The 24,801-nt window shown below is 34.6% G+C and overlaps 1 protein-coding gene across 2 annotated transcripts in view; it reads right to left on the bottom strand.

The window, feature by feature from the left end:
- The window catches only part of CNTNAP4 (contactin associated protein family member 4), a 203,242-nt gene that overhangs the window by 13,255 nt on the left and 165,186 nt on the right, over window positions 1–24,801 (bottom strand). For both annotated transcript variants that reach the window (XM_058823339.1, XM_058823340.1), the window contains 6 exons: window positions 24,463–24,660; window positions 21,176–21,332; window positions 17,939–18,066; window positions 8,941–9,111; window positions 3,797–4,015; window positions 1,114–1,353 (listed from right to left, as the gene is read on the bottom strand). In XM_058823339.1, coding sequence (XP_058679322.1) covers window positions 1,114–1,353; window positions 3,797–4,015; window positions 8,941–9,111; window positions 17,939–18,066; window positions 21,176–21,332; window positions 24,463–24,660 — 1,113 coding nt within the window. The remainder of the gene's footprint in view (window positions 1–1,113; window positions 1,354–3,796; window positions 4,016–8,940; window positions 9,112–17,938; window positions 18,067–21,175; window positions 21,333–24,462; window positions 24,661–24,801) is intronic.

The raw sequence follows: 24,801 nt of genomic DNA, 5'->3' as shown, positions 1-24,801 counted from the left end.
TCTTATGTTTGAATCACTTAAAGAGAGCTTCTGTAATTCTGTGATTTCTGTTTTCTGCTGTTTTCTGCTAAAAGCAGAAAAGTTTTAGTCTTTGTTCTTAGAAAAAGTCTTAGTGCTTTGGATCACAGCTTTCACACTTCGGAGGAATTTCTTGAAGTTTCTGTAATCTGGTCAAGTATTTGAAAAAAGCTGACTGAAAGTTATTACTTTGGTCACCCCACACTCTTAGCCAGAGAAGCTAGTCTGCCTCTGCTGAATATTACAGTGTGACCATTAGCCCCTTCTGATGCAGAGGAGGAAAACATCATTCCTCATACAGTGCCATCAGACCTGCAGTGCTAGATATGGAAAGTCCAAAGACTTTGGGTCCCTCACTTTTGTGGCTGCAGTGATGACAAGGCAGATTTTGTGCTAATTTAGAGTAACATGAAGTTGTGGCATATAAGCTGCTTAGTACTTTGCAGAATGCATTTAATACATGGAGGAAGCAAGATTTTTTGCAAATCTGAATTACATGCAAACACTAAAACTTCTCGATAATTTTGAAATTAATTAATTAATTCATTCATTCATTCATTTTTGAAATTCAGACTTGTCATCATCTACCATTATGATAACTTCACCAAAGAGCTACTTTAAAAAGACTTGGAAAACGGGTTCAGTCCTTTCTGCAAAGATCTTACTTTCTTACAGCAAAAAGTAGATTTAAGTTCTTCTGTTCCTTGGTTTGTTTTCCAAACTCAGACTTAGTTTTGAGATTACTATTTGAAAGACAGAAATCCAAATGCTTTACCACAAAAATATAGTTCCTAGATTTACTGTAGTATCAAAGAATCAAAATAGTTGCATGAAGATGCTGATCCTCTCAGCATCTTCATGCTATAAGAGGGTAATGTGGTTCCTGCTTAAATGGTATATATTGAAGTTATCTCTGAAAAAAAAGTGTTTAGCAAAACTTACAGATATTGAGTAAATTCAGCTGAATATTTACCAACATTATGTAAAGTGCGTATTTTGCAAGATTTCAACATATCTTTAAGAGGATTTGAAGATCTTGATCTGGACTGTATGATCCTGTTTTCAATAACTGATAAAGCTAAAAGACATGCTTGCCTTTCTTACAGAATGGACCAGCATAGGCGGAGAAAGTGCAGTCACAGGAGAATCCACTGTATTTCTCTCTGCATTTTCCACCATTGTGGCACAGGTTACCATAACTGCTACAATGTCCAGGGCAGCCTGGTTCAACTCCTGGTGTTATCTTCGCTCTCTCTTCCAGATCAAGGGCCATTCCATTCAACCGTAATGAACGAATGCATCCCAAAAATCCTTTCTGCCTGGATGCTGTTCCACCTGAAAATAAATTTACAGGAGCTTTAAAAACATTTAAATAATTGATATGTAAACAAACTTTATAGCTTACAGCCTATAAACAGTATATTATGACTTTCCAACACACAAACTTATTAATATGAAAATATTTATAAGTAGCTTTAAAAGTACATTTGATTTCTGTTTTGTCAAGTAATTACAGAGAGCCCTTGAAGACTCTATTAATTCACAAAAGAGGAGGAGAGGAGGGGAGGGGAGAGGAGGGGAGGGGAGGAGCTCTGTCTAGCATCTTTATTGGTGATTTGGATAAGTGCACCTGCAGTAAGTTTGGAGATGATATTACGCTGGATGGTAGGGTTGATGTGCTGAAGGGTTGGAAGGATCTGGTAGGGGATCTGGACTGGCTGGACTAAGGGGCTGAGGTCAGCTGTGTGTTCAACATACCAGGATCTTGGCAATTCTACATTTTGGTCAAAACAACTTGATGCAAGTCTGTAGGCTTGGAGAAGAGTGACTGGAAAGCTGCCTGCTGGAAAAGGATCTGGGTTTGCTGCTGAACGTGAGCCAGCTGTGTCCAGGTGGCCAGGGACGATGGCATCCTGGCCTGTATCAGCAATAGTGTGGCAGCAGGAACAGGGCAGTGACTGTCCCCCTGTACTTGGCACTGGAGAGGTCACACCTGGAGTGCTGTGTCCAGTTCTGGGCCCCACACTACAATAAAGACACTGGAGCATATCAGGGAACAGGGAATGAAGTGGGTAAAAGGGTTAAGAGAGTAATTCATGACAGAAGCAGCTGAGGGGACTGGCGTTGCTCGGCCTGGAGAAAAGGAGGTTCATGGGTGACCTTATCACTCTCTAAAAGTGCCTGAAAGGAGGGTGCAGCCAGGTGGGAGTGGGCCTCTTCTCCCAGAAAATACTGACAGAACGAGAGGGCATAATCTCAAACTGTGCCAGGGCATGTTTATGTTGGACATCAGGGAGAATTTCTGCATGGAAAGGGTGATTAAGCATCGGAACAGGATGCTCAGAGGTGTTGTGAAGTCTCAACTCCTCGAAAAGTTCAAGAAATAACTGAATGTGGAATTTAGTGCTGTGGTTTAGTTGATGAGGTTGTGTTCATTTAAAGGTTGGACTTGGTGAATTTGGAGGTTTTTTCCAACCTTAATGATTCCATGATACCCCTCAGCTGGTGTCTGTTCTGATATACTTTGTCTCGGAAGCTGCGTCTACTCTTCAATAATAGGAAGTTTAAAGCCCCTCTATGCAGAGAAATAACAGCCAGATTATATCTGACTACCTAGCAGAGGTGATAACTATACAGAGCAATCCTTCGAGTAATGAAAGTTGTTAATTCATTTTTTTTCACTGTTCCTTATTTTTAGCAAATTTCATGATAGCTAACATTTTATTTATCTGTGTTACTTAGCAAGGTGTGTAACCTACATACTCTCTCTCTTGTCCTTTCTTGCACAGCCCACTGATGTTTCTTGTCCTTTGTCCTCTTTTAAAAAGTAAAAGCAGAAAATATTCCACAATGTGTGAGACTGTAAACTATAATTCTCATACATTTCCATTTCTCATTTGGATAAATGCTTCCATGTGATCATCCATTTTAAGTTTTTTCAGTTCCAAACTTTATGTAATTATTTGTGTTACGTGGAATATCTTGACATAGCTGTCATTATTTTCAGTTATAATAGACTAAAACGACCTGGTGGTGGCAATTTAAGAACACTATTGTCCTTAAATGTATTCCTCCCCAACCCACAGCAAATAAAACTTACATTAATTTAGTATGAGTTTCTCAGAGAAGGCATAAAAAAAGACCTTTTTAAAAGTAGGGTCAGCTTTAAATGCTCTTATATATACAACATATATTTACACCAGAGACTTTTGAATTCATAATAAGTCAATATTACATTAAGAACACTACTGTGGATATAACACATAGCTCTATATAGCTTTCTGTAATAGCTAAATAAATACTAATTAATTCTATTTTACTCCATTTCTACTTTTTCAGCATTTTTCCAAATGCCTTAAAGTGTTTCAGCTTTCTTGTGCTTAATGTGCTTTCTCGTGTTTCAACCTGAGAAGCTGTGGATAAAGAGACAACAAAATTCCCCTGAAACTACAGAAATGGGACAACTTCCTTTAGTAGATTATGTCCTCTCAAAAAAGGTTGCAAATCTACATCCTTGGATCCTTGGTCCTTCAAACAAACCTCAGAAGAAATAAACTTAATCTGAAATCCTGTTCCGGAGAAACTACTGGCCAAGGCGCTTTGAGATCTATAGTCTCAAAATAGTGAATTTCTGCACAGATTTTTCACAAAGTCTCTCATGCCATCATACAAAGTGTTTTCAAAAGATCTGGTTGGCAACACTTTTTCTTCCCCTCCTCACAACAGCATTTTTTTATTTTTATGATGATCATTAGGAAATATTTTGTGCAGCGCCTACCTACAAAAAGCTGGCTGTTGAGTTGCAAGCGAATATGTCCATCAGGTGGAGCACTGTGAGATCTCTGAGGAAGTTGATCTATTTGCAAGGAAGCCTCTTTTACATTTCGTTCAGCCTTCACATAATGCCACTGGTTGTCATTTAAGGAATTGCGTGATTGCACTATGACTTCGCTAGGCCCATTTCCCACATCAAATGAAAAAGCCACTTCATATGGAGCTAGAAAGAGGGAAGTAGTAGCAGACATTTAAATTATTTCATAATTAATTGAGTCAAAAAATAATTAATAGCAGAACAAGATACTTTAAGGTTTAGCTACTATTTCATGGAATAAGATTGACTGTTTTAGAGGAAGAGTTTACTGCAGAGGCCTGCAGCTCATTCTTCACACTCACTGACAGCAAGAGCAATGATTTATGCACCACATAGAAACCAATCAGTTTGCGGACCCCTGGAGAGCGTAGTAGTCAAGAAACAGTGAAATGTGCTAGCTTTGCAACTTTTCAGTTTGGATGAAATGCACCTCTTGATTACATGTTAATTTATTGCTGTTGTTAACTATATTTAAATTATCACAACTGTAATCCAACCAGCATCTTCTACTGTCTATTCACTTTTGTTATTTACTCATACAGCCTCTACGAACATCAGAGAGAAGATTTTGATGTAGTTTATAAAATTATGATTTAAATTGAGTTTTTCTCTGAGCAACTTTCACATTGCACAACTTCACAGTTTGCCTAGAAAATCACTGAACCTTTGCAGGTCAAAATAAAAAGATGAGGCATATGTCAGAATACTGAGGATCTGAAAATTGTGAATATTCTCTCTGAAAGTCTTTCTTTTATATATTGAAAGACAATAATGTATGAAAGAAAAGTATTCTCTTGACAATGGATAGCCATAATTTTGTATTATTAAGGATTTAATTAAAGGATTATAGAGAAGATTCCACAAATCCAAAAAAAAGTTTCGTATCGACATCATTGAATTCTGACAGAAAAGCGAAAGAATTAGGAATCAAGGTAATTAGATGAGCTTCAAACAACATTTTAAACATTAATTACTTGAAGTGGAAAAAAATATTCCATGCAGTATTTTTTACTTTCTTTTCACTTTTAAAAAAGACATTAGATATTTTTAAACATTTAAATCCACTTTAGCCAATCTTTAGACTGAGTAATGTCACACATTTGCAATCCTTAAGCCCTAAATCTTGTTGCTATAAAGCGTTTTTTTTATAATAGTTGAACCTAAGACAGAAAAGTAAAATGGGAAATACATAAACTGTTTCAGTTATTAAATAAAGCATATTGTGCAGTCAATTTAAAAATGGAATGCCTTTTGTAATAAATTACCTCCTCTGCTTAAAAATCACGTTTTACATAATAATAAGAGATAATTGATATCTAAACACAGTTCCTCAGTAAAATAAATTAGCTTTAGGAAAAATTTCTTTTCTTTGGAAAAAGCTGAGAATTCACTCTCTCTTATAGAGGGATAAAAATAAAACCCAACCAAAAACAACCACAACCACACAGCAGGAGAACAAAAGCCACAGAAAATCCATGTGACTGGCTGAAAAGAATTTCTACTGACTGTTACCTTCTGCAGAGAGGTCTTTGTAATCTTCTGGATACTATTGGAGTTAAGCTTGAAAACACAAGTTCTGCTTTGAACTCACTGAATGGGCCTATTGAATAGCGTATCAGAATGACAGATCTGATAAATAAAGTCACTGTTTAAATTTTAAAGGCAAGAAAGTGCACAACAAAGATTTTGAAATAGTGAGTTATGTTAGTACCACTAAAAAATTCATACAATCTCGAAAAAAGGAAGCAAATCCCTGAAGTTCCACATATGAAGGCTGCAGTAACAAGAATGGGTTCATGGTCATCCATTGTAGTGTCTGAAGACTAACCAGAATACATCAGAAAAAGTGAAAGATATCATCACTTAACATTCTATAATATTATAAGAACAATACTGCAAATTTGAAAGAAAACTTGGTTTTATAAGAACCACCAGGAGAATATGCCATGGAACGTGGAAGGATGATACTGGATTCTAAAATATATTATCTTGCAACAAAGGACATACGCACAGAGCACTTTGGTCGTTTCTTAGGTAGCAGAAGAGAATGCATCCTAGGTAGCAGAAGATAATGCACCCTGGACTTCTGGCACAAAAGTATTTTTTGGGTCCTACATACACTGGTCTCACTTAAAAACTATCCAAGCATTGCAAGAACTCTTGTAACCCTAATGCATTCAAACACAGGCAGAGCACAACTACAGACTGGCAAAGGGGAGTGGAAGTTGATGGCAGTCATGGAGAGTGGTCAGTGGCTAGCTGCGGCTAGAACAACTAACAGAAAGCACAGCTACAGAGAACCATCCAGAGTATTGAGTGTAAGCATCATGTGCAGAAGCAGAAAGTGATTACCAGCTAATATGCTACAGAATGCAAAATCCAGCATCTTCCATAAAGGAGGAAGTTGAACTGCACTCATCCTGGACAGTAAGTCGCAAATTTGGGCAAAGGCCACCAGTAGTTGCATATTGCACTGTTCTGAACTACTTCCAAAGCAATTGCAGAAGCCCAGCCAAATCAATACACCATTCTGTTTCCAACCCTACTTTAAATTTCTATTTAACTCTTTGGAAATAAACCTTCAGTGAGCATTTAATATAAAATAACCAGACCTTTGGCTAGAGAACGTAACCTTTGGTCCTGTTTAGCAGAGTGTACCCTTCAGTGCTGAATCAGCTTTGTAGCTGTCAACCAGTATTTCTGCAGTAAATCAGTAATCAGGAAGAAGTTCAACATGCAGTTATAACTTATTGCAAAACAAAAATAAGGGATTAAATGTCTTCTTTGAGACAAGTATCTTCTTTTATTTACCCTCTCTTTTAAAATACAGTTAGGATGCAATGCACCATTTTTGCAATAGTGTTCTAGAATGTGTACACAGATGCACTACAGTGTCTATAACTTCATAAAATCAGCAAAATAGCTCTAAGTCTCACATTTCGTATTATATTTTTGGATCTGACTTTTTTGTTTGAAGCTAGACTTCAATGTCTAAAGAACACTCCCCATAAATAAAATAATTAGATATAAAGTTTGGAAACAATCAATATATAACAAAAAATAAGTTTTCCTAAGCACTGAATGTCAAATGTTAATGATATGATAAAGTTTTAAACACTTTCTCACATCATCATCCTAAAGAGCAACATCTGACATCTACCTTATTGTTATTTATTATTACACAAATAAAAAATATTAATTTATTTGAAACTATTGGTAGTACACAAGTGTAGGTTGGTAATTTACATTCACATTTTTTATAAAGGATGTGGACTTATAAGATGATGAAATATAAGTCATCTTATACCATATGAAACACTCAAGTTAAATTTTTTTTTGAGAAAAATACTCTTGATGGAAATATATATTGCTCACCTCTGACTGATATTTTCCACAATAAAAGCAGACAATTCTGGGTCCACTACAAACAATCCTCCACTTGATTTAGATATGACATACAAAAAAGAGTGGGTCTGTCTACTCAACAAATTAGGGTGTTTATGGAGATGAAGAAATATCTCTATATTCCATACAAAAATGAGAAAACTTTGCTTTTTTAGATGCTGAAATTATAGACTCATTCAGCCTTTTGCTTTCTCTCACACCTCCCTATTCATATAAAGTCATTTAAACCCATAAGTATGCAGTGGTTTTTATGCTTATGAATGAATGGGACAAGTGACATGAGTCTGTCTTCATATTATTATTCTGAAGAAAAACTTACAGTCTTCTAACAAATGTCTGAATAAATTCAATTCTCAGAACCATTCCTCTAATGCTTCCATGATTTAACTGTTTATTTTGAAAATGGAAAATAATTTATCAGACAAGACCATCATCAGTGCTTCAGAGAGCCTCCACTGAAGTGCTGATCCAGTACATTTTCTGTATTGCATGACACTGAGTTTACCTTTAAACTGTTCACAGAGATTTAACAGAAGGCAGTTCACACTGCCAAAAAAAACCTGGCAAAAAGTGTTGACAACAGGGTAGTTTTCAAGTACAGCACTATAGTATGAGATGATGAAACACAATTTCATTAAACACAAACCAATAATCTATAATTAAACTAATATAAAAGGTGTTTCCCTGTTTGTTTCATTAACATAAGATGTTAACATGGACAAAAAAAAAAAAAGCCAAGAAAGCAGAATATTTTATTTTAAATTTTTAGTTAATGTTTCTATAGCAATATTTTGCAAAACAACATATATATATATATATTTGTACTCTTCTCCAGAAAATATGGGAGGCTGATAAGAAAATCCATTTGGAAAAAAATGAGGAACTGTCTAATCTCAAGGTAAAAATTGTTCTAATAGAACAATTTTAGAGAACTCTCAGAGTCACCAGGCAAGAATAAGACTTTTCAATTAATGTGACACTTCAAATTAATTCAAAAGACTAATGAAAAAATGCTTTATCCTTTCAAATACTCTCCTTTTCAATAATGAGCAATATAAGAATAATACATTGGATCAACTAAGATAAAGGTTTCATTTTACGTTGGTCACCTTATGTCAGATTTAGTGGGATATTTAATTCTCTGTTATGCAAAAAAAATTTATTGCTGCTTTTAAGTCTAAGGATTTGTGTCTGCATAAATTAAAAAAAAAATTGAAGAAAAAAAAACAGAAAGAAAAAAGATGAGAATGTGTGACTTAAGATACTGTGGCACAAGAAGTCTGAGTCTCACACGGCAATTGAGTGATTCTTCCAGCAGCCACATATAATGCCTGGTCTTAAAATTGGGAGGAAGAGAATTTGGTGGTAGAGATGCACTGAACACAAGAAATAGAAACAGTCTTAGCAGTGAGAGGCTAATTGCTGTGCTCTTAGATTAAGAAATCCCCGGGGCAGAAAATTTCTTCAAATGGATGCTTGTTTGGTCTCAGTGTGGTAATTTTTTCCAATAATAATAAAGATTTGGTAGTAGCAGTAGAAGTAAAAAAGGTAGAGAAGAGTTTTTAAATACTCCTCCTTTAAATTAAATGAAATCCAATTTTTATAATAACAACAACAACAACAAAACCATCAATCACGTTACTTACACTGCAACTCTATCCTTATGAAGTCTTGAATTCCCAGGTTCTCTAAAAACACTCCTGAGGATGCAGTAGTTTTAAAGAAAAATGAGACATCTGCACTGAATTCTCCATGGAAGGTGGGGAAATGCAGGTAGGATGTCTCTGTGTTGAAGGAAGCTGAATTCCAAAATGTTCCTGGTTAAGACAATGAAAGGATGATAGATACAGTGTTATCTAACATTTTTAGTGTAAGTTTTATAACTGATAAACAAAAGAAAATTCCCAGGTCTAAGAATGGGTTGCAGTGTTCAGAGGGTCTCACATCCACAGAAGCTTCCGCATTAGCTCATAACACAAAAAGGTATGCATTATTGGGAATGTAGAATAATGTTTCACCAAGAATAAGGTGCTTAGCTCAGGCAACAAAAAAACAATTATTAGGAAACAAAATTAATTTCATCTCAGCTGTGGAGTCCGGTTATGGCCTGACGTATCCTTTCGTGAAGTAAGCAAACACAGCAGCTATGAATGAAGTACGTTACCTACATTAAAGTAGTATGGCTGAGGGAGCTGTTTAGCCTGGAGAAAAGGAGGCTCGTGGGGACCGTGTTCTCTGCAACCGCCTGAAAGGAGGGCGTAGTGAGGCAGGGCCCATTGTCTTCTCACAGGTTACAAGTGACAGGATGAGAGGAAATGGCCTCAGGTTTAGATTAAATATTACAAATATTCTTTTCACTGAAAGGGTTGTAAAGCATTGTAACAGACTTCCCAGAGTGGAGTCATAATGCATGAAAGTGTTTGAAAAACTTGTGGATATGGCACTTGAGGACGTGGTTCAGTGGTGAACATGCAGGCGGTGCAAAGCTAACAGCTAAGACCTTTTATTATAGATTTACTTATATTTAACCTTTACAATTCTAGGACTAGTTAGTACAAGCAATAACTATGAGACTTATTAAATATATATTTTACATAACAAGAAAAAGAGACTTGTTACTGTTGCAGTCCAGCGAAATTTACCAGATATCTCAAAGAATGCATGACAAATATCCTTGCAATTACTGTAGAAGAAATCAAGGAAGTAAATTGGAAAATTTAATAAATCAGCATAGATATTTTCCTGGTTTTATTTATTTTTAGTAAGCATCCAATCATGATTTGCGAGGTTTTGTTATTGATTTTTAAAATGCTGAAGTAAAATCTCTAATATCACCTTCTTCTAATAAGGACAAAAATCTTCATTTATGGTGTTCAACTAGAAGTACCTGGTTAATATACCTGAATCATTACAGATATATCAGTATTTCTTTATTAAACTATATTGCTTCCTAAACAAAATGATACATTTAATATTTTCTTATCTAATTGATCAAGCCTATTGAATATTTTCCTGATAATGTTGTGATCTCACTCTTATAGTCATGTAGTACTATAATTCTTGCTCCAGCCATGTAGTGCTTTTAGGATGGGAAGGGGAAATAAAAAAAAATATTTGAAAATTTCTTTCTTCCCTGCAAAAGCAAACCTTATTATGCAGTTTATATGGAGGCCTAATCCACAGCCAGAGAAGTACAATTAAAGTCCATTCCCTCATTCCAGCAGAGTTTTTACCATTTTTGGAAGAGTTTGGAACCCAAACGTAGAAAACCCTAGAAAAGCAGCATGGGAGGATTTTCACACATATTCTGGCGATTGCTCATTATGACTTTTGACACCCGGGAGTACTGCCAGCTATCACAAGTTAAAGCAGCCATCGGGATAACATTTGCATGGTAAGGCAGCTGTGAACAGATGGCTCGGGCTGGGAGGGGAACATGTAGCTTTGCACCTCACTCTCCTGTGCTGCCTTATGGGCTTCTTGAGGTTGCCAACCTGTGAAAAGTTTTGCCACCAGACAAAAGCAGCAGCCTTACATATTGGCATCAATTTTAAGCCCATGCTCCTCAACTGTGTCAGGTCATGGCTCCCACAGAGCAAACTTCACAACTGTTGTGACTAACAGCTGTGTATCACAGCTACTTAAAAATAATGGGCTGGCTGATACCAGTAATTCCAACACAATAGGAAGTTTAATACTGTAATTTATACAAAATTGGTACAACATTGCCAGCAATTAGCAAAGAGGCAATAGGAGCAGTAACAGTCCAGTAAAGTAATGATACAATTAGTTTCACAGAAGCATTTGAATGATACTTGTAAATCAAAATGGAGTCCTTGGGGGAGGGATAGGAAGTTTTATTTTTTTCTCTCTTAGTTTAGTGCTTTTTCTTGTCTAACCATTCTTTTTCTCAGCTCTGAGAACTGTGTAATTTATTAATGTAAAGATGCTCTATCGATCAAGCAGCTTAAATACAGGCTTAGGAAAAGTATATTACAAAGTATCTTATATTGTTGTAAATCAGGGTGGGAAAAGAATTTCTTAACTTTACAGCATCTGGCTCACAGTCTCCCATTTAGTTTTCTGGAACTGCCAAACACCATTTTGTTAGAAAATCAATATTATTTAGCATTTTATCTAAGCTGTAAGACTGGAGTCTTCCTATGAGTAAAAAGAAGGAAGATCCTAATATAAATTATACATGAAGTTATTTTTATTGAAAAATATACATATGTTTTTGGCATATATCAACTAGCCTTACCAACGTGACACTGTAAAACAAAAAAAAAGGGACAATAATAATAAGACAGATAAATTAGCCTTCTCAAAACAATTGTGCAATTGCAATTCATAGAGCTCTTCAACTTCCTACTCAAAACTGAAATCTGTTCATCATTTGTGTCAATTCCTTGTCATATCTCTAATGGCTGCATCTTCATTCTGTCAGCAGGGACACTGAGTATTGAGGCAAAGAAAATAAAGATCTTATGTTGTACATTTTGTACTTTGGGATTTTTTTTTTTAACTCTACGTTCCACAGATAAAAGTCCAGAAGGGACTAGTTCAATGTCTGATATAACACAGACTATATAAATTCCCTGAATCAGTCTTGTCTGAAAAAGAGAATTTAGTCTAGGAAAAATATTCAATTGATTGCATTAAAAATGTCAATTTATGGAAAATTCACAAATGCTTTTACTGTCAGTTTGTGCATATGTATGTATTCACATACAGTGTAGCTTCAAATCCCAAACATTAAATACATTCCTGATTTTATCTCCTGCTTTCAAGAATATCATTTGGAATTTCTTCCTCTGTGAAACTCTTTTTAAGTTTAACATATCACCTTAGATTATACCCAAATTCAAACAAGGGATTTAAATGCTTTCACTAAAAAATGAACCTCAACTTCTTAAATACTATCCTTTAACCTTACATTCTCTTCATATATGTAAAAGTGTAATCACAGACTTGTATTAAACCTCTTGATTATGCAGGAAGCTGCAAAGAGGACTAAAACAATGTTGATTAGACTGAGGTTAGGACAAACATGAATTAATAACAATTGATATAAACCAAATAAAGGGGAAGAGTTGAACACGCGGTTTACAAATACTTCTGCTATTGAAAGTGAAAGACATGTCCTGATTTCTCAGGGTACTGAAGAGAGATGAAACAGGCTTTTTTTTGCCAAATTAGAAATTTACTGCACTGCTTTAATGAAGGTATTGCAAGTGGTTGATACAGTTAGTCTCTGTTACATCCAAAGCTGACAATATTTCTTTTTTTATTTAAATGTCAAACAGAGAACTCACATTGAATGGATTATCTGCTTGCATTTACATGCTTGCTCTGTCACTCTGCAGTTGAATTTACTTTTTTTTTATTCAGCCAAGTAAACAAGACTCCATCAAATACCTTATTAAATTCTATTGGTGTCCTCACCAGTATTACCCTTATCTTTATTAATGTAAATTCCTGCTGAATGGTATATAATCTTTACAATGCATTATATTATCTATAAATATGCATTTATATTATTTTTTATAAGGATCTAAATCAATAATTTTATTTTTGGCCCAAGAATTAGTTTTATGCTGACAGATTATAATCACCCATTTAATATACATAATTTTGGCACATTAGCCATATTTCAGTATTTTGGATTTATTTTTATGTCCTAACACTTACTGGATATTCATAGTAATAAATGAGAATATGTCTACTCAGCCCTTGTAATAAAAAGAACAAGAACAAAAACCACCCAACATAGAAGGGTGGGTATTTTTAATCTACTCCCACTAACTGACTCTATTGGAATTTATTTAACATCTAGCTTTTACTTCAATAATGACAAAAAAAAATGAAGATAACTTTCTTTTTTCATGAAGACCATAAAATTTATATCTGTTAATGTACCAAAAACATTGTTCATTCTCATATACTTCAAAATCTTTCCTGTTACTCTTCTTAGTTAGTGTTAATCATAACTTTCACTATAGTTAGATACATTTTTCAATCTGATGCCAGCTGTCATACCATACAATTTATTAAACATATTGTAGAGCAGAAAAGGGATTATAGAAATGAATCAGTAATAAATCAGTACCTCATTTTGAAGGTGATAGAAAAGTGTGAGTCCTATCTTGGCATCTTATAGTAAGGTAACTTTATAAAAATGCTGAAAAAAATACATAACACCTGAATGTAATTTTTAAAAACTTTTATAAAATAAACTATGTTGTATTTATTTTATTTTGGGGTTTTTTCCTTACCGAAGGCTACCCTTTCCTGCCTTGCTCTGACCAATTGGTTTGATTTTCTTATAAGCAACATACTTCGTTGAAGAGATCAATCCTTAAAGCCTAAAATAAAGAAGCCAAGTACTGAAATGGAATGTTAACTAAAACAATAAAGAGCCACCTTCTGCTGGACTGTATTTGATACATGAGTTTTCAGAAGCACCCAAATAAGTAAATCTAACTTGGAAACTTAAGTCAGTGGAGTGCATGGTTTATGGCAATTCAATTCAACCAATTATTCATGGTTCTACTTTTATTTTGCTGTAGGAATTAACATTTTCTTTTCCTCCCAAGTAACTGTCCCACAAGGAATAGATTATTGATGGAATAAGAATTTCTGATTGTTTAGATTCAAGTAATTTAATGAAGTACTGAAGGTATTATAAATACCAGTAAACCTTCTCCTCCATGTTTCTACACGGTATGCTAGTCAGTTATCCTAAAAAACTAATGTCTGTCAGATAGAACAGAAACCAATTTAATAAAAGATATCCCCTGTGAAATACAATTGTATAATTTAATTCTGGAGAGTGACAGAAGTAAAAATATCAATGATCTCTATGAAGAGTATTCAAATGGCACTGTGAGTCCAGGAATATCTATTCTGCCTTGTTTGACAGCACTTCTGAAAAATGGGTATTTGCCACTAGACATTTTTCTGCATTCTTCATCTACGCAAAGGTAAATGTCATTAAATGTATATTTAATTACATTCTTTTAAATACATTATGTACATTAATTACACCCTCATGGGTGTCAGCAACCTCAGGTTAGGAAAAAAGTTTTAACAGCAGATTTCCTTCCTTCTGCAGCTTCAAATTGATGCTAGAAGCAGTGGCCTGGCAAGAGAGTTTAAACTTCATCAATTTTGTCTACTGTGAAAATTAATATGCAGAACTCAGAAATTACTGCAAGTCATAGCTATTTACATTAACCATAAAACTGAATATCAAAGAAAATGTTCATTATAAATTCCACTGCTGATACACAATGAGTAGAAAAAAATCTGCTATGTCCTGTACTCAGTATTTATTACAGCACATATTATGTATGAGGAATTATATTATTATATTTCAATAAAGTCTATGTATTATATATATATATGCCCATAATATATATATATTTATATATTGCATATACATATAAATATATATATGTATAATTTCCTGTGTAGGATAGATCACTTACATTGCAAAAGACTCCTGAGAATATTGAGTCCAACTGTTGAGTGGTCACCACCTTGCCAACTAGACCACAGCACTGAGTGCCCTGTCCAGTCCTCCCTTAAACACCTCCAGGGATGATGACTCCACAGCCTCCTTGAGCAACCCACTCCAATGCTTAATAACCCCTTCTATGAAAAAACTCCCCTGATGTACAACCTGAACGTCCCCGGGTGCAGCTTGATACCGTGTCCTCTTCACCTGCCACTGGCTGCCGGGGAGAAGAGGCCAATCCTCACTGGCTACATCCTCCTTTCAGGTGGCTGCAGGGAGTGATAAGGTCTCTCCTGAGCCTCCTTTTCTCTAGGCTAAACATCCCCAGCTTCCTCATCCTTTCCTCATGGGACTTACCCTCTAGGCCCTTCATCGGCCTTACTGCCCTTCCCTGGACCTCATTATATATCATGCTATAAAATATTTATATGACAATTTCCTAATATAGGTGACACATCATATACATCATAAAAATATTAAATATACATATAACATGCCAAAATTATATAGTAACTTGTATTGAGATAGTTTATTATATACACTCATAAAATTTCTGGGTTTTTTAACACTTTGGGTTTATGTCAAAATCTATGACACAATTATTTTCCTTCAAAAATTGTTTTGTTTTCTCAAATTTTAGTTCTTACCTCCTTAAATACATGTCTTCTCATACTGTCTTTATGATGTAAATGGCTGAGAAAAATTGCATTATTGAACAATCTAAATCAATGTTCTTATTCCAAGGTTTTTGTTGTATTATGACCATGAACGGTTATATTCTGAAATCTTTTCACTGAGCTTGTTTCATTTCAAAATTGCTTCTTTTTGAAGTCAAATGCTATAAAGTTGTATGACATTACAAGAATATTTCTCTGACATTCAGACTGAGTTCTTGTGCTTTTTGTCATGATATTGTAGAATCCTCTATCACAGCTTGTCTAGAAATACTGTGATCATTCATCATCAGTGTAAAATATTGCAGCAATTCAATCACCCAGACTAAGCAAACATCAAATGAACTCAGGGAGGTCAATGGGTGTCAAAATTCTCTGTATGTTTTAGAGATTACTCCAAGGAAGCTAGTTGACTTCCATGTTTTAAGATCTGTCACGTCTGAGGTCAGGTTATGTAATTAATAATATTTGGGAACTTGGTGAGTAGTGGAATTCAAATTCTTCCCCACAGTAATTAGAACTACACAAGCTGTAAGTGTTTCTGTTTCACTGCTCTCTTTGTCACTGGCTTCATGGTCTGTGGCCACAGTGGAGGTCTGCTGCACCACAGGCTGAGTGAGCATGGCCAGCCAACTGAGGGAGGTGGTTACCCCTCTCTATTTGACATTTGTAAGAGAACACCTACACTGGGTTTCCAATTTCCTTTCCTCTAGCAAAGGAAAACATTAATAAACAGCATCAAGCATTGTGGAGGCCACCGGAATGTTCAGGTCTGGAGCACTTGTCCTGCCCTTCAGGCAGGAGGAGCTGGGCTGCTCCAGCCAGGGGAAGGAAAAGGTTTTCTGAGGAACCTGACAGCAGACTCCAAAACCTAAGGGGAAATCATCAAAGAGACTGATACAGAGTCTTTGCATTGGTGTAAGGGGTGAATATCAAAGACAGTGGTTATGGTGAAAGCACAGAGTTTCAGGCTGAATGAAAGCAAAAAGAAATTCTCACTGAGGACAGCCAAACAGAGGTAGAAGCTGCCCAGAGAAGCAGTGCAGGCTCCATCCTAGGGTGCTTCAAACACCAGTTTGACAAAGCACTGAGAGACCAGTGATCTCAACACATGGCTAATCCTGCTATAAGCAGGACACCTCAGTAGGTCCTATCACTCTGAATTAATACCATAATACTATATCATAGTATTATGATATGTAGGACAAATGATCAGCTCACAATCAGATGTCAGACTAGCAAAGTGAAAGAACCCCATGGGATTTTTTAAGTCTTATGAATTTTCATAAGAAAATTAGAATGCAGTGCTGAAACACACATCTGTTAACAAATTTTCCAGGCATAATTACTCTGACAAGACAGAGATGACACAAAAATAAATACATACTAATTTATATGTTTTTATCAACGTGCTTTACTGAGGGTGCTTAAAAGTAGAAAATAGTACACTACTGGTATTTCTCTTACTCATAAAACTGAAGAAATTTGAAAACCAAACATGACACCATATGATGAATGCAGAAAATCACATAAAGAATAAAAATATTTCTAAATACTGTATCTATTATATTTAAATATAATAATTAGTATAGATAACAGTTAAGTTCATGAAAATTCATAAGGTAATGTGATTTAAGAAAATCAACCTATCTGAATACTGTATTAACTTACTCAACTGTTTATCAAATATGGCCCACGCAATTCTTCAGCTGAGTTCTTTGGGGTTTTTTATAGCATTTCTTCTCCTAATTCCTAATTTTTGATTACAAACAGCAGCAGACATAAAATTTTGTGTAATACATTACTAGCGAACATAAGCCAAACATGTTCTCTTTTCCATTGAGAAGGGAAATTATTAAAAAGAGAAGTATCATCACAAATTTTCAATAAGGTGTCATTTTGCACAAACATATTATTCTGGTTGTTACATATATGTATTTAGAATGTAAATCTAGTATTATGATTAAATTTGCCAAATTTAAATTCTTACATGTAGAAAATTTACATGTAGATATTGCATACACTGAATTATTCCCCTACAGTGTAGTTTTCCTAGATGCATAAATATTCAGAGGAGATAACATGTGTAATGCTTTGTGATGGATGCATTCATAGCTAGTGAATGGTATGTCCCCAAGACATGGTAACCAGCTACAAATTCCCCTTCATGTAATGATTTATTCATAAGTTAATTCCAGTTGGGTAAACCAAAATATCTGTTTGAAAACTATTATAACACTTTTTGTTCTCACTATTGACGTATATAGTGAAAAGTAAATTTTTACAACTTCGATGGTTTGCACTCGATGGTGGCGTTTTTTTTTCTAATTCCACGAAGAACTGGATGAGGTTTTTAGAGAAGTCTATCTTACATTTGTAACAAATAATATTTCAAAGGTACTGCAGAAAAAATGCATCACTGTTTAGCAAAACTCTTTATTAGTTACTTACTATCACCACGACAAAGCAAAGGCCCCAGTTTGTAAGCAGCTTCTGAGTTTGGTCTGTCAGTATCTGTGATCACAATCTCAGTTACTGGTAGATGGTCCTTGTAGGAGAGGAAGCCAGTATCATTTGTCCTGAAAAGGTAAAATAAAAGTCACAGTTCTCCTAAATGTTTCCAATAAATATGTCATTATCATTGACACACTCCTGAGAAAAAGGAAAGAAATTAAAACAAAAAAAACTGAAAAAGGCTGCCTAAATATGTATGTGTGTATAATGTGTTTGTGTATGTGTGATACAAAAAACTGTACATAGAAACGTATGCTTTGGAGTTGACACTGGGCTCAGTTGACAGGACTAAAAGAATTTCATTGGAAGCAGGTAGTCTTATGGTTGTGACCATGGTTGTTATGGTTGTGAGAAAAGTCCTCTTGAATAAATGGGCACCTCACTAGCTGCCTAAGACAATGAATTTGCTCAAGTCAAATTTGAAAATGAGTTTTATGTTGCTGAGGACATACTGTATCTGTAATTTACTCCGTCATCAATAGGGAATATTTAATGCCTTAATATAACTTTCAAGTAAGTCTAACTTTTTTTTTTTGCCAACCTTGACAAAAGTTAAAAAAAAAAATCAAATAGAAAAGTATAAAGTCATGCTGACTACAGGAAAAACAGTACATGCTACAAATATGAAACTTGCAGAAAAGAAAATATGCAACTTTGCACTCTGAGCACACATCTAGTACTTGTAATATTAGTCTTAGTTCCTTGTTTAAAATCTTTGTTGACTTAGTGCCAGAAACGAATTTTTAAATTTCATAAGCACCAGTTTTGGCCCTAAAATTTCCTTCCCTAAATCCATGGAAATGCTCAGTTACTCAGGTTTATTCTGGAAAATTTAATCTGTCCATTTAGTCCATTCATGGTTGAATCCTCCCTTTAAGGGCAAAGCAAATAGTTCAGAATAAACAGCAGAAACTCCTTATGCTGAATAAAATTATTGACTTTTTTCTCCCCTCTTCCTTTCCTATCATCATCATCATCATCATCATCATCATCATCATCATCATCATCATCATCACCATCATCATCATCATCCTTCTTCTGCATACAATTTCTGTTTATCTGTTTTGGAGCACAGTGCAAACAAATGGACATGTTTTTAGCAAACTATTTTGCTTCACTGAGGAATGCAAAACATGAGGTTTTTTAAATGTTAATTTTTCATGAAGTGAGATATTGCAGGTTTCTAATTTAGAACTAAAAGAAAATCCCTCAAAACATCAGAAGTGTTTCCTTCAGTAAAATGATGCTGTAAACAAAAGGAAACTGAATATAAATGATCTTCTGTGGAGAGGATTTCAAATTTTTAAATTTTTAGTATCAGATTTAAAAAAAAATAAAATTCTGTTGTCGAGTTCTATAGGCTTAAAGCTTTTGACTACTCAAATAAGGAGTTTAGATTTAAATCTATGTTCAACGCATGAAATAAGATAGATTTCACCATAAAAGTAGACTGTCAAAACCAGTGCTTCAAAACCATGGTGTTCCCTGTGCTCAAAATGTATCTCGAACAAGCAGAGCTTCTGCCTACTTTTTCCACCACTGAACAGTATCTAGTAAACTGATCCAAAACAGTTGTCTCTAGGGAACCAAATACAACATTAATCACAATTACCAAAATTAGTGCACACATAACTGCTGTAACACTGGAGTCACTGGGAAGATGAGTATCAAAAATGGATACAAACAGAAATACAAACCCCGTGTCATTGTACTTTGAATTTAATACACTCATGAACATCTAAGCAACATACTGGAAGTGGATGTGCATGTGAAGACATGCACATAAGCCTCGCATCTACTGTATTTACAAATATATTGCCATTAAAAATTAACGTATATATGTGAGCATGGACTGAATGCATGACAAAACTGAGCAATAACATTTTACATGTCTGAGAAATGGTGCTAATTTTTTTCTCAAAATGCATTAATCTTTTAACACCTTATTTTTTTGTAAGAAATTAATATTGTTTTTATTTTCATACAGCATAATATTAGGGAAATTCCTAGTGATGTATGTGTTTCTTTAATCTCTTTTTTGGAATAAATGTCACAGATATCACTCTGCGAATTTTACTGCAATAGGAAATTCTTTTCTCCAGAAATCTTTGAAGCTTGTGAAGAATTGTTCTTTGATTAACTCTTTCTTGTACTTTCATTTCTGTTGAATTCCCTGCTCATGTTGAGGGAACAAGCATTTTCCGACCCAACTCAGTAGTCACTCCTTTAAAGGAAGGGTGGACCTTCCTTTAAAAAAATGATGTATTGCTTGATTTTGTATACATCAAGTTGTTTCTAAGTTCCTAATCTTCTTTACATTTTCCCACTTTCAAAAAAAAATAGATGTTGATACATTTTTTTAAAATGCATATATTAATGTACTCACTGAACTTTATTTATTTAGGTAAATGAACTTCACAATTTTAAGACCATAAAAGTTTCTTTAACAGAAGAGCTTTCATTTGAAAAGTCCCTCCGCATTATCAAATCCTGTGCTGCATTAGAGCTATTGTTGAGAAAGTTGCATCTGATCCTACTAAATGAAAAGTAAGGTTCAGATCTGACATTGTAACAAGAACTCATTCATTATATTATTTATTTGAAAGTTATTGTAAATGACACCAGAGAATTTTAGGCACAAGTGGAAGATGTACATGCTAGAAATCCATTTATTCTCTTTGAATAGGACTCCATATGACTGCTTTGCTTCATTGATAGCAAGAGTATTAATTTTCTTTATCTATGTTGTAGATGAAAAAAAAAAAGGATGTAAAAAGTCTAAACCTTAAAGTGTAATTATAAATTATGCTAAGAATTAACTTTTTTAACAGAATGCTTTATTTTAACTTTAATTATGTTCAGTAATCTAAAACTAACTGAAGTTGGGCTAAAGAACTATTGTCTAAATTTATAACATGCAATATACTAAAGACTAGAAAGTATCTGTAAAATTAAATCTTCCCCAAAATTTACAGTGAAAGAATTAGCAATAATACTTAATATGTCCAGCAATAACTTCGTGAAAAATTATGTTCTATAGCAAAGAATCAGATGACAGTATGGCAACTTAGATTTCCAAATGCCTTGGTATTATAAATGTGCTAAGGCCTGTATATTTTCTTTATTTACTTTTAACAAAAAAGTTATTATGAATAATGAACAGTAAAAAGTCACCATTCATCCCTGTCCGCATCACAGTTGCAGTAATGCTGGGAATCAATGCAGCTTCCCTCCAGTCCACAAGCACATTTTTGTACAGCAGGCAAGGAACCTCCCCAGTAAGTATGAGTTTCATTGGTTCTTCCAATCCACCAGCTCAGTGGCATCCCATCTAAAAAGGTTAGAGAAAATCAATGCCCAGTCTTGTCTCCTACTTCTCTCAGTTTTCCCATCCAAATAGTTTTCCAAAAGTTTAAGAAGACAAAAAAACCTGCTCAAATTTAACACCTTTAAATGACCAGGAAAAAATAAATTTCCACCTTTACTTGATAAGCAATTTTTCATTTTAATACTTCGTTATCACATACTAAGTGATTGTCACAGATTTTTGCTTGCATTAGTAGAAAAGGGAACTCACAGTACCTAGTTCAGCCAGCCATGATATTAGAATAATTTATCTTAAGCAGTCAATTTATATAATTCATTTTAAAATGGTCCATGAAAGCGGAGACATAATCATCCTAAAAATCAGGATAGTTTATATTCTCTAGTAAAGATCAATTTCAGATGTTGGAACCGCCAGAAATAGAATAAGGGAAGTTACAGAAATGGCCTCATCCCACTACCAAGAGTATTACAGAGCACTACTACCAATATCTGTGATGAGCTCTGAGTAGCTGAGTCGTGGTGTCAAACAGAAACATCCAAAGACAGCTGTTCAGTCATGGACAGCAGATTCAGAATTTATATACTCAGAGACAACAGAAATCATGTTAATGGTTATCCCATAAGCAAACTGGTATATCTGATGAGGAAAAGTGAAGTTGGCCAGGACTATCACATCTCTCTGTGGTGCATCCAGTCAGCATTGTTTGTAGCAAAATGATAAAACTTACTTTCTTTAATGAAAGCACTTTAATGAAAGTACAGTACTGCAGAATAAGCTTAAAGATATTGCGAAGCAAGTATAGCAACAGAAATATCTGCAGAACACATGATAGCTAAATGATATGAAGCAAAAAGATAAACCGTCTCAAATGAGATGGAAGAAGGGTGATAGATGCATGAAAGTCAAGGCATGAGAAGCAATCAAGTAGTGTTAAACTACAGAATTTCTTATAGATACTTTTTTTTTTGCTTCTGCTGGAGCTCCATTTTCAGCACCGGGCCCCCATGAAGAAGCTGGAATTTATTCTACTCTCAACTTTGCTTACAAGCACCACTGCTTATTAAACCTCACTGTTAGATAAGACCTCTGTTACACAGACAATCTTTCAGATCGTGAACATATTGACTGCATTCATTACCACACAACTGTCAGCCCAGCAGGCCAAAAAACAGTATGTGCAGTTTTTCGAAAAGTCAAGCTTGCATAATGGCATCAATGTCCAATATCAGTGTTTGCGTTTGCAAACCATCACAGGAGGAAGAAAACCCAGAGACTGTGTATAAATAATTTATCAGACAACACTTTAAAAAGGTTCTAGCAACTAAGGCTGTAAAAAGCAGAATATTTCTGCTGCTTTAACAGCATGCCATAGGTTTATACTGTAGTCCTGAATTAGCATTCCCAACGTTTCACTAGGGACATTGAGGTATGTTTAAAAGCTGGTCTCAGTTATTTGTTCATACAGCAGTAAGGAGATAGTATTTACTGAAATGCTGCAAGTTCATACTGATTAGCTCAGATTTTTTTCACCGCCTTGGCAGAAAGTACTGCCTGGGCAAAATGAAGCCATTAATTAAAATGGTTAGAGATTTCTTCATAATGATCACATAAATGTATTAAGCAATGGCTTCTTTAATGAGATCATTTGCAAATGCTATCCAGGCGGATTGAATACAATGCATTCCTAAAATACAGTCAGTTTAGAATTAGTAGGTGGATTGTATGTTCCAAAAAATATATTATGTAACCATCATCAAATTTTCTATTTCTGAGGCATACCTAGTGAAGATCGTAAACAGTAGAAATGAAAGTGATTAAACTCTGTTTAAAAAGAAATTATTTTAGAAAATTTGTAGAAGTCTCATATAAGTCTCTTTCACATCCATTTATTCCTAGCATTCAAAACTAAATTTTAAATAACTTACCACATCTGATTGCACACTTTAAAAACATTTATTTTAACAAATTTATGTGCATTTTATAAACATGAAGCTATATGCAATATAAACAGCATAACAATATAGATAGTGAATTATTTTAGCACATTTACATGCAATCTCCCTGGACCAAAAAAAAAAAAGTCTTTAAACTTTCTGCTTGAGGCAAACCAGGGTTTTGAACATCTAAACATAGCTTTAATTTGGAGCCCACAGTAAAAAGAAGGTTCATCAGGACACCTTAAGCAGCAGGTTCACTTTTTTTGCTGTGGAGGTGTTTTCAAAAAGGTATTGTTCCAAAAGCAAACACCAGCCTGAGAAGTCCAGAGATACCCATGCCATAATTAGTGAGAAATAATGCATAAGTAAAGAGCTTAGACCTAGAACCAGAGAGGGTTTCACGCAGAGGCATTCTCTCTGCTTAGTAGGAAAGAATGTCAACGAATCAATTTTTACCATTTTAAGAGTTTCTGGTGCACAAGCCAAAAAATTTCACTAAGTTTTTCAAAAGAAAGTAAACAATGAAGATTTTACCTCCACATTATTTGGAGCGCTTAGATGTTCAGAGTAAGGTCTTTTAACACCAGCTCTGTGTCAATAAAGTTAAAATTTAAATAGACTACATAACTTCGCTTTTATTTTAAGTAGATCAGATCTTCCATTATTTCTTAAGGCAATTATAATTTTGTCAATAATCCACATTTTAACTACTGAGCTTTCTAAGAATGTTTATACTGGATAGTGGGAATTCAAGGTTATTGATGTGTTTTGTCAAGTACTCACAAAATGCACATTAAGTGCACACATTAGCTCCTACTAGTATTTACTCACTAATTTGTTCTCTTTTAAGAAAATATTTCCTCAGTAACAATTTAATTCCTTCTTTAAAATTAAAAAGTTCTTGGAAGACTAAATAAGATGGGATCTTATTCACAATCTCTGTTAATTTAAAAGTCTTATGAGAGAAATTAACTTGTGAATTTAATTCTCTGAAAGAAAATCATTATAAATCAACATTTGCATTTTCCTGGTTCAAATATCTCTTGGCAATTTACAGAAATCTGAGAACTTAATATTTGAAGTAGTTCAAACTCCACAGTAGCAAAAAGCCATAGTCTTGTTAGAAATAAATAACTTTAGTAGCTAGCAAAATAAAAGCATGATGCAACATAATAAGGTTTGTCTGCTTTACTTACCTGACTTATCTAAAAGCCTTGACTTTTTGCAGTAGTAAGCAAGCTCCTGTTCACAGTGGTCTGCAAGGTTTATTGCAGCCTGAAGCTGGTCTAGGGTGGCAGAATACTTGAAAAACACAGTGTGTGGGTTCTCTCGATTAGCACTTTTAACCCTGGTTAGGTTGGTGCTGTTATGCTGTACAATCGTCCACGTTGCATCTTTCCAAACACATGTGAAAAGTAATAAAGAATCAGAGCATTGTGCAAGTTAGTAAGGGAAAGAGCATGAATGATGAAATCAGCCAAACTTCAGGATAACTTCTCTGATCACAGAAAGCCCGTTGGAGCCCATGAAACAGA

The sequence above is a fragment of the Ammospiza caudacuta genome, chromosome Z, assembly GCF_027887145.1.
Source record: "Ammospiza caudacuta isolate bAmmCau1 chromosome Z, bAmmCau1.pri, whole genome shotgun sequence".
Classification (NCBI taxonomy): Eukaryota; Metazoa; Chordata; class Aves; order Passeriformes; family Passerellidae; genus Ammospiza; species Ammospiza caudacuta.
Note: the sequence above shows the minus strand (reverse complement) of the source record. Positions and strands in the feature narration are given on the sequence as shown.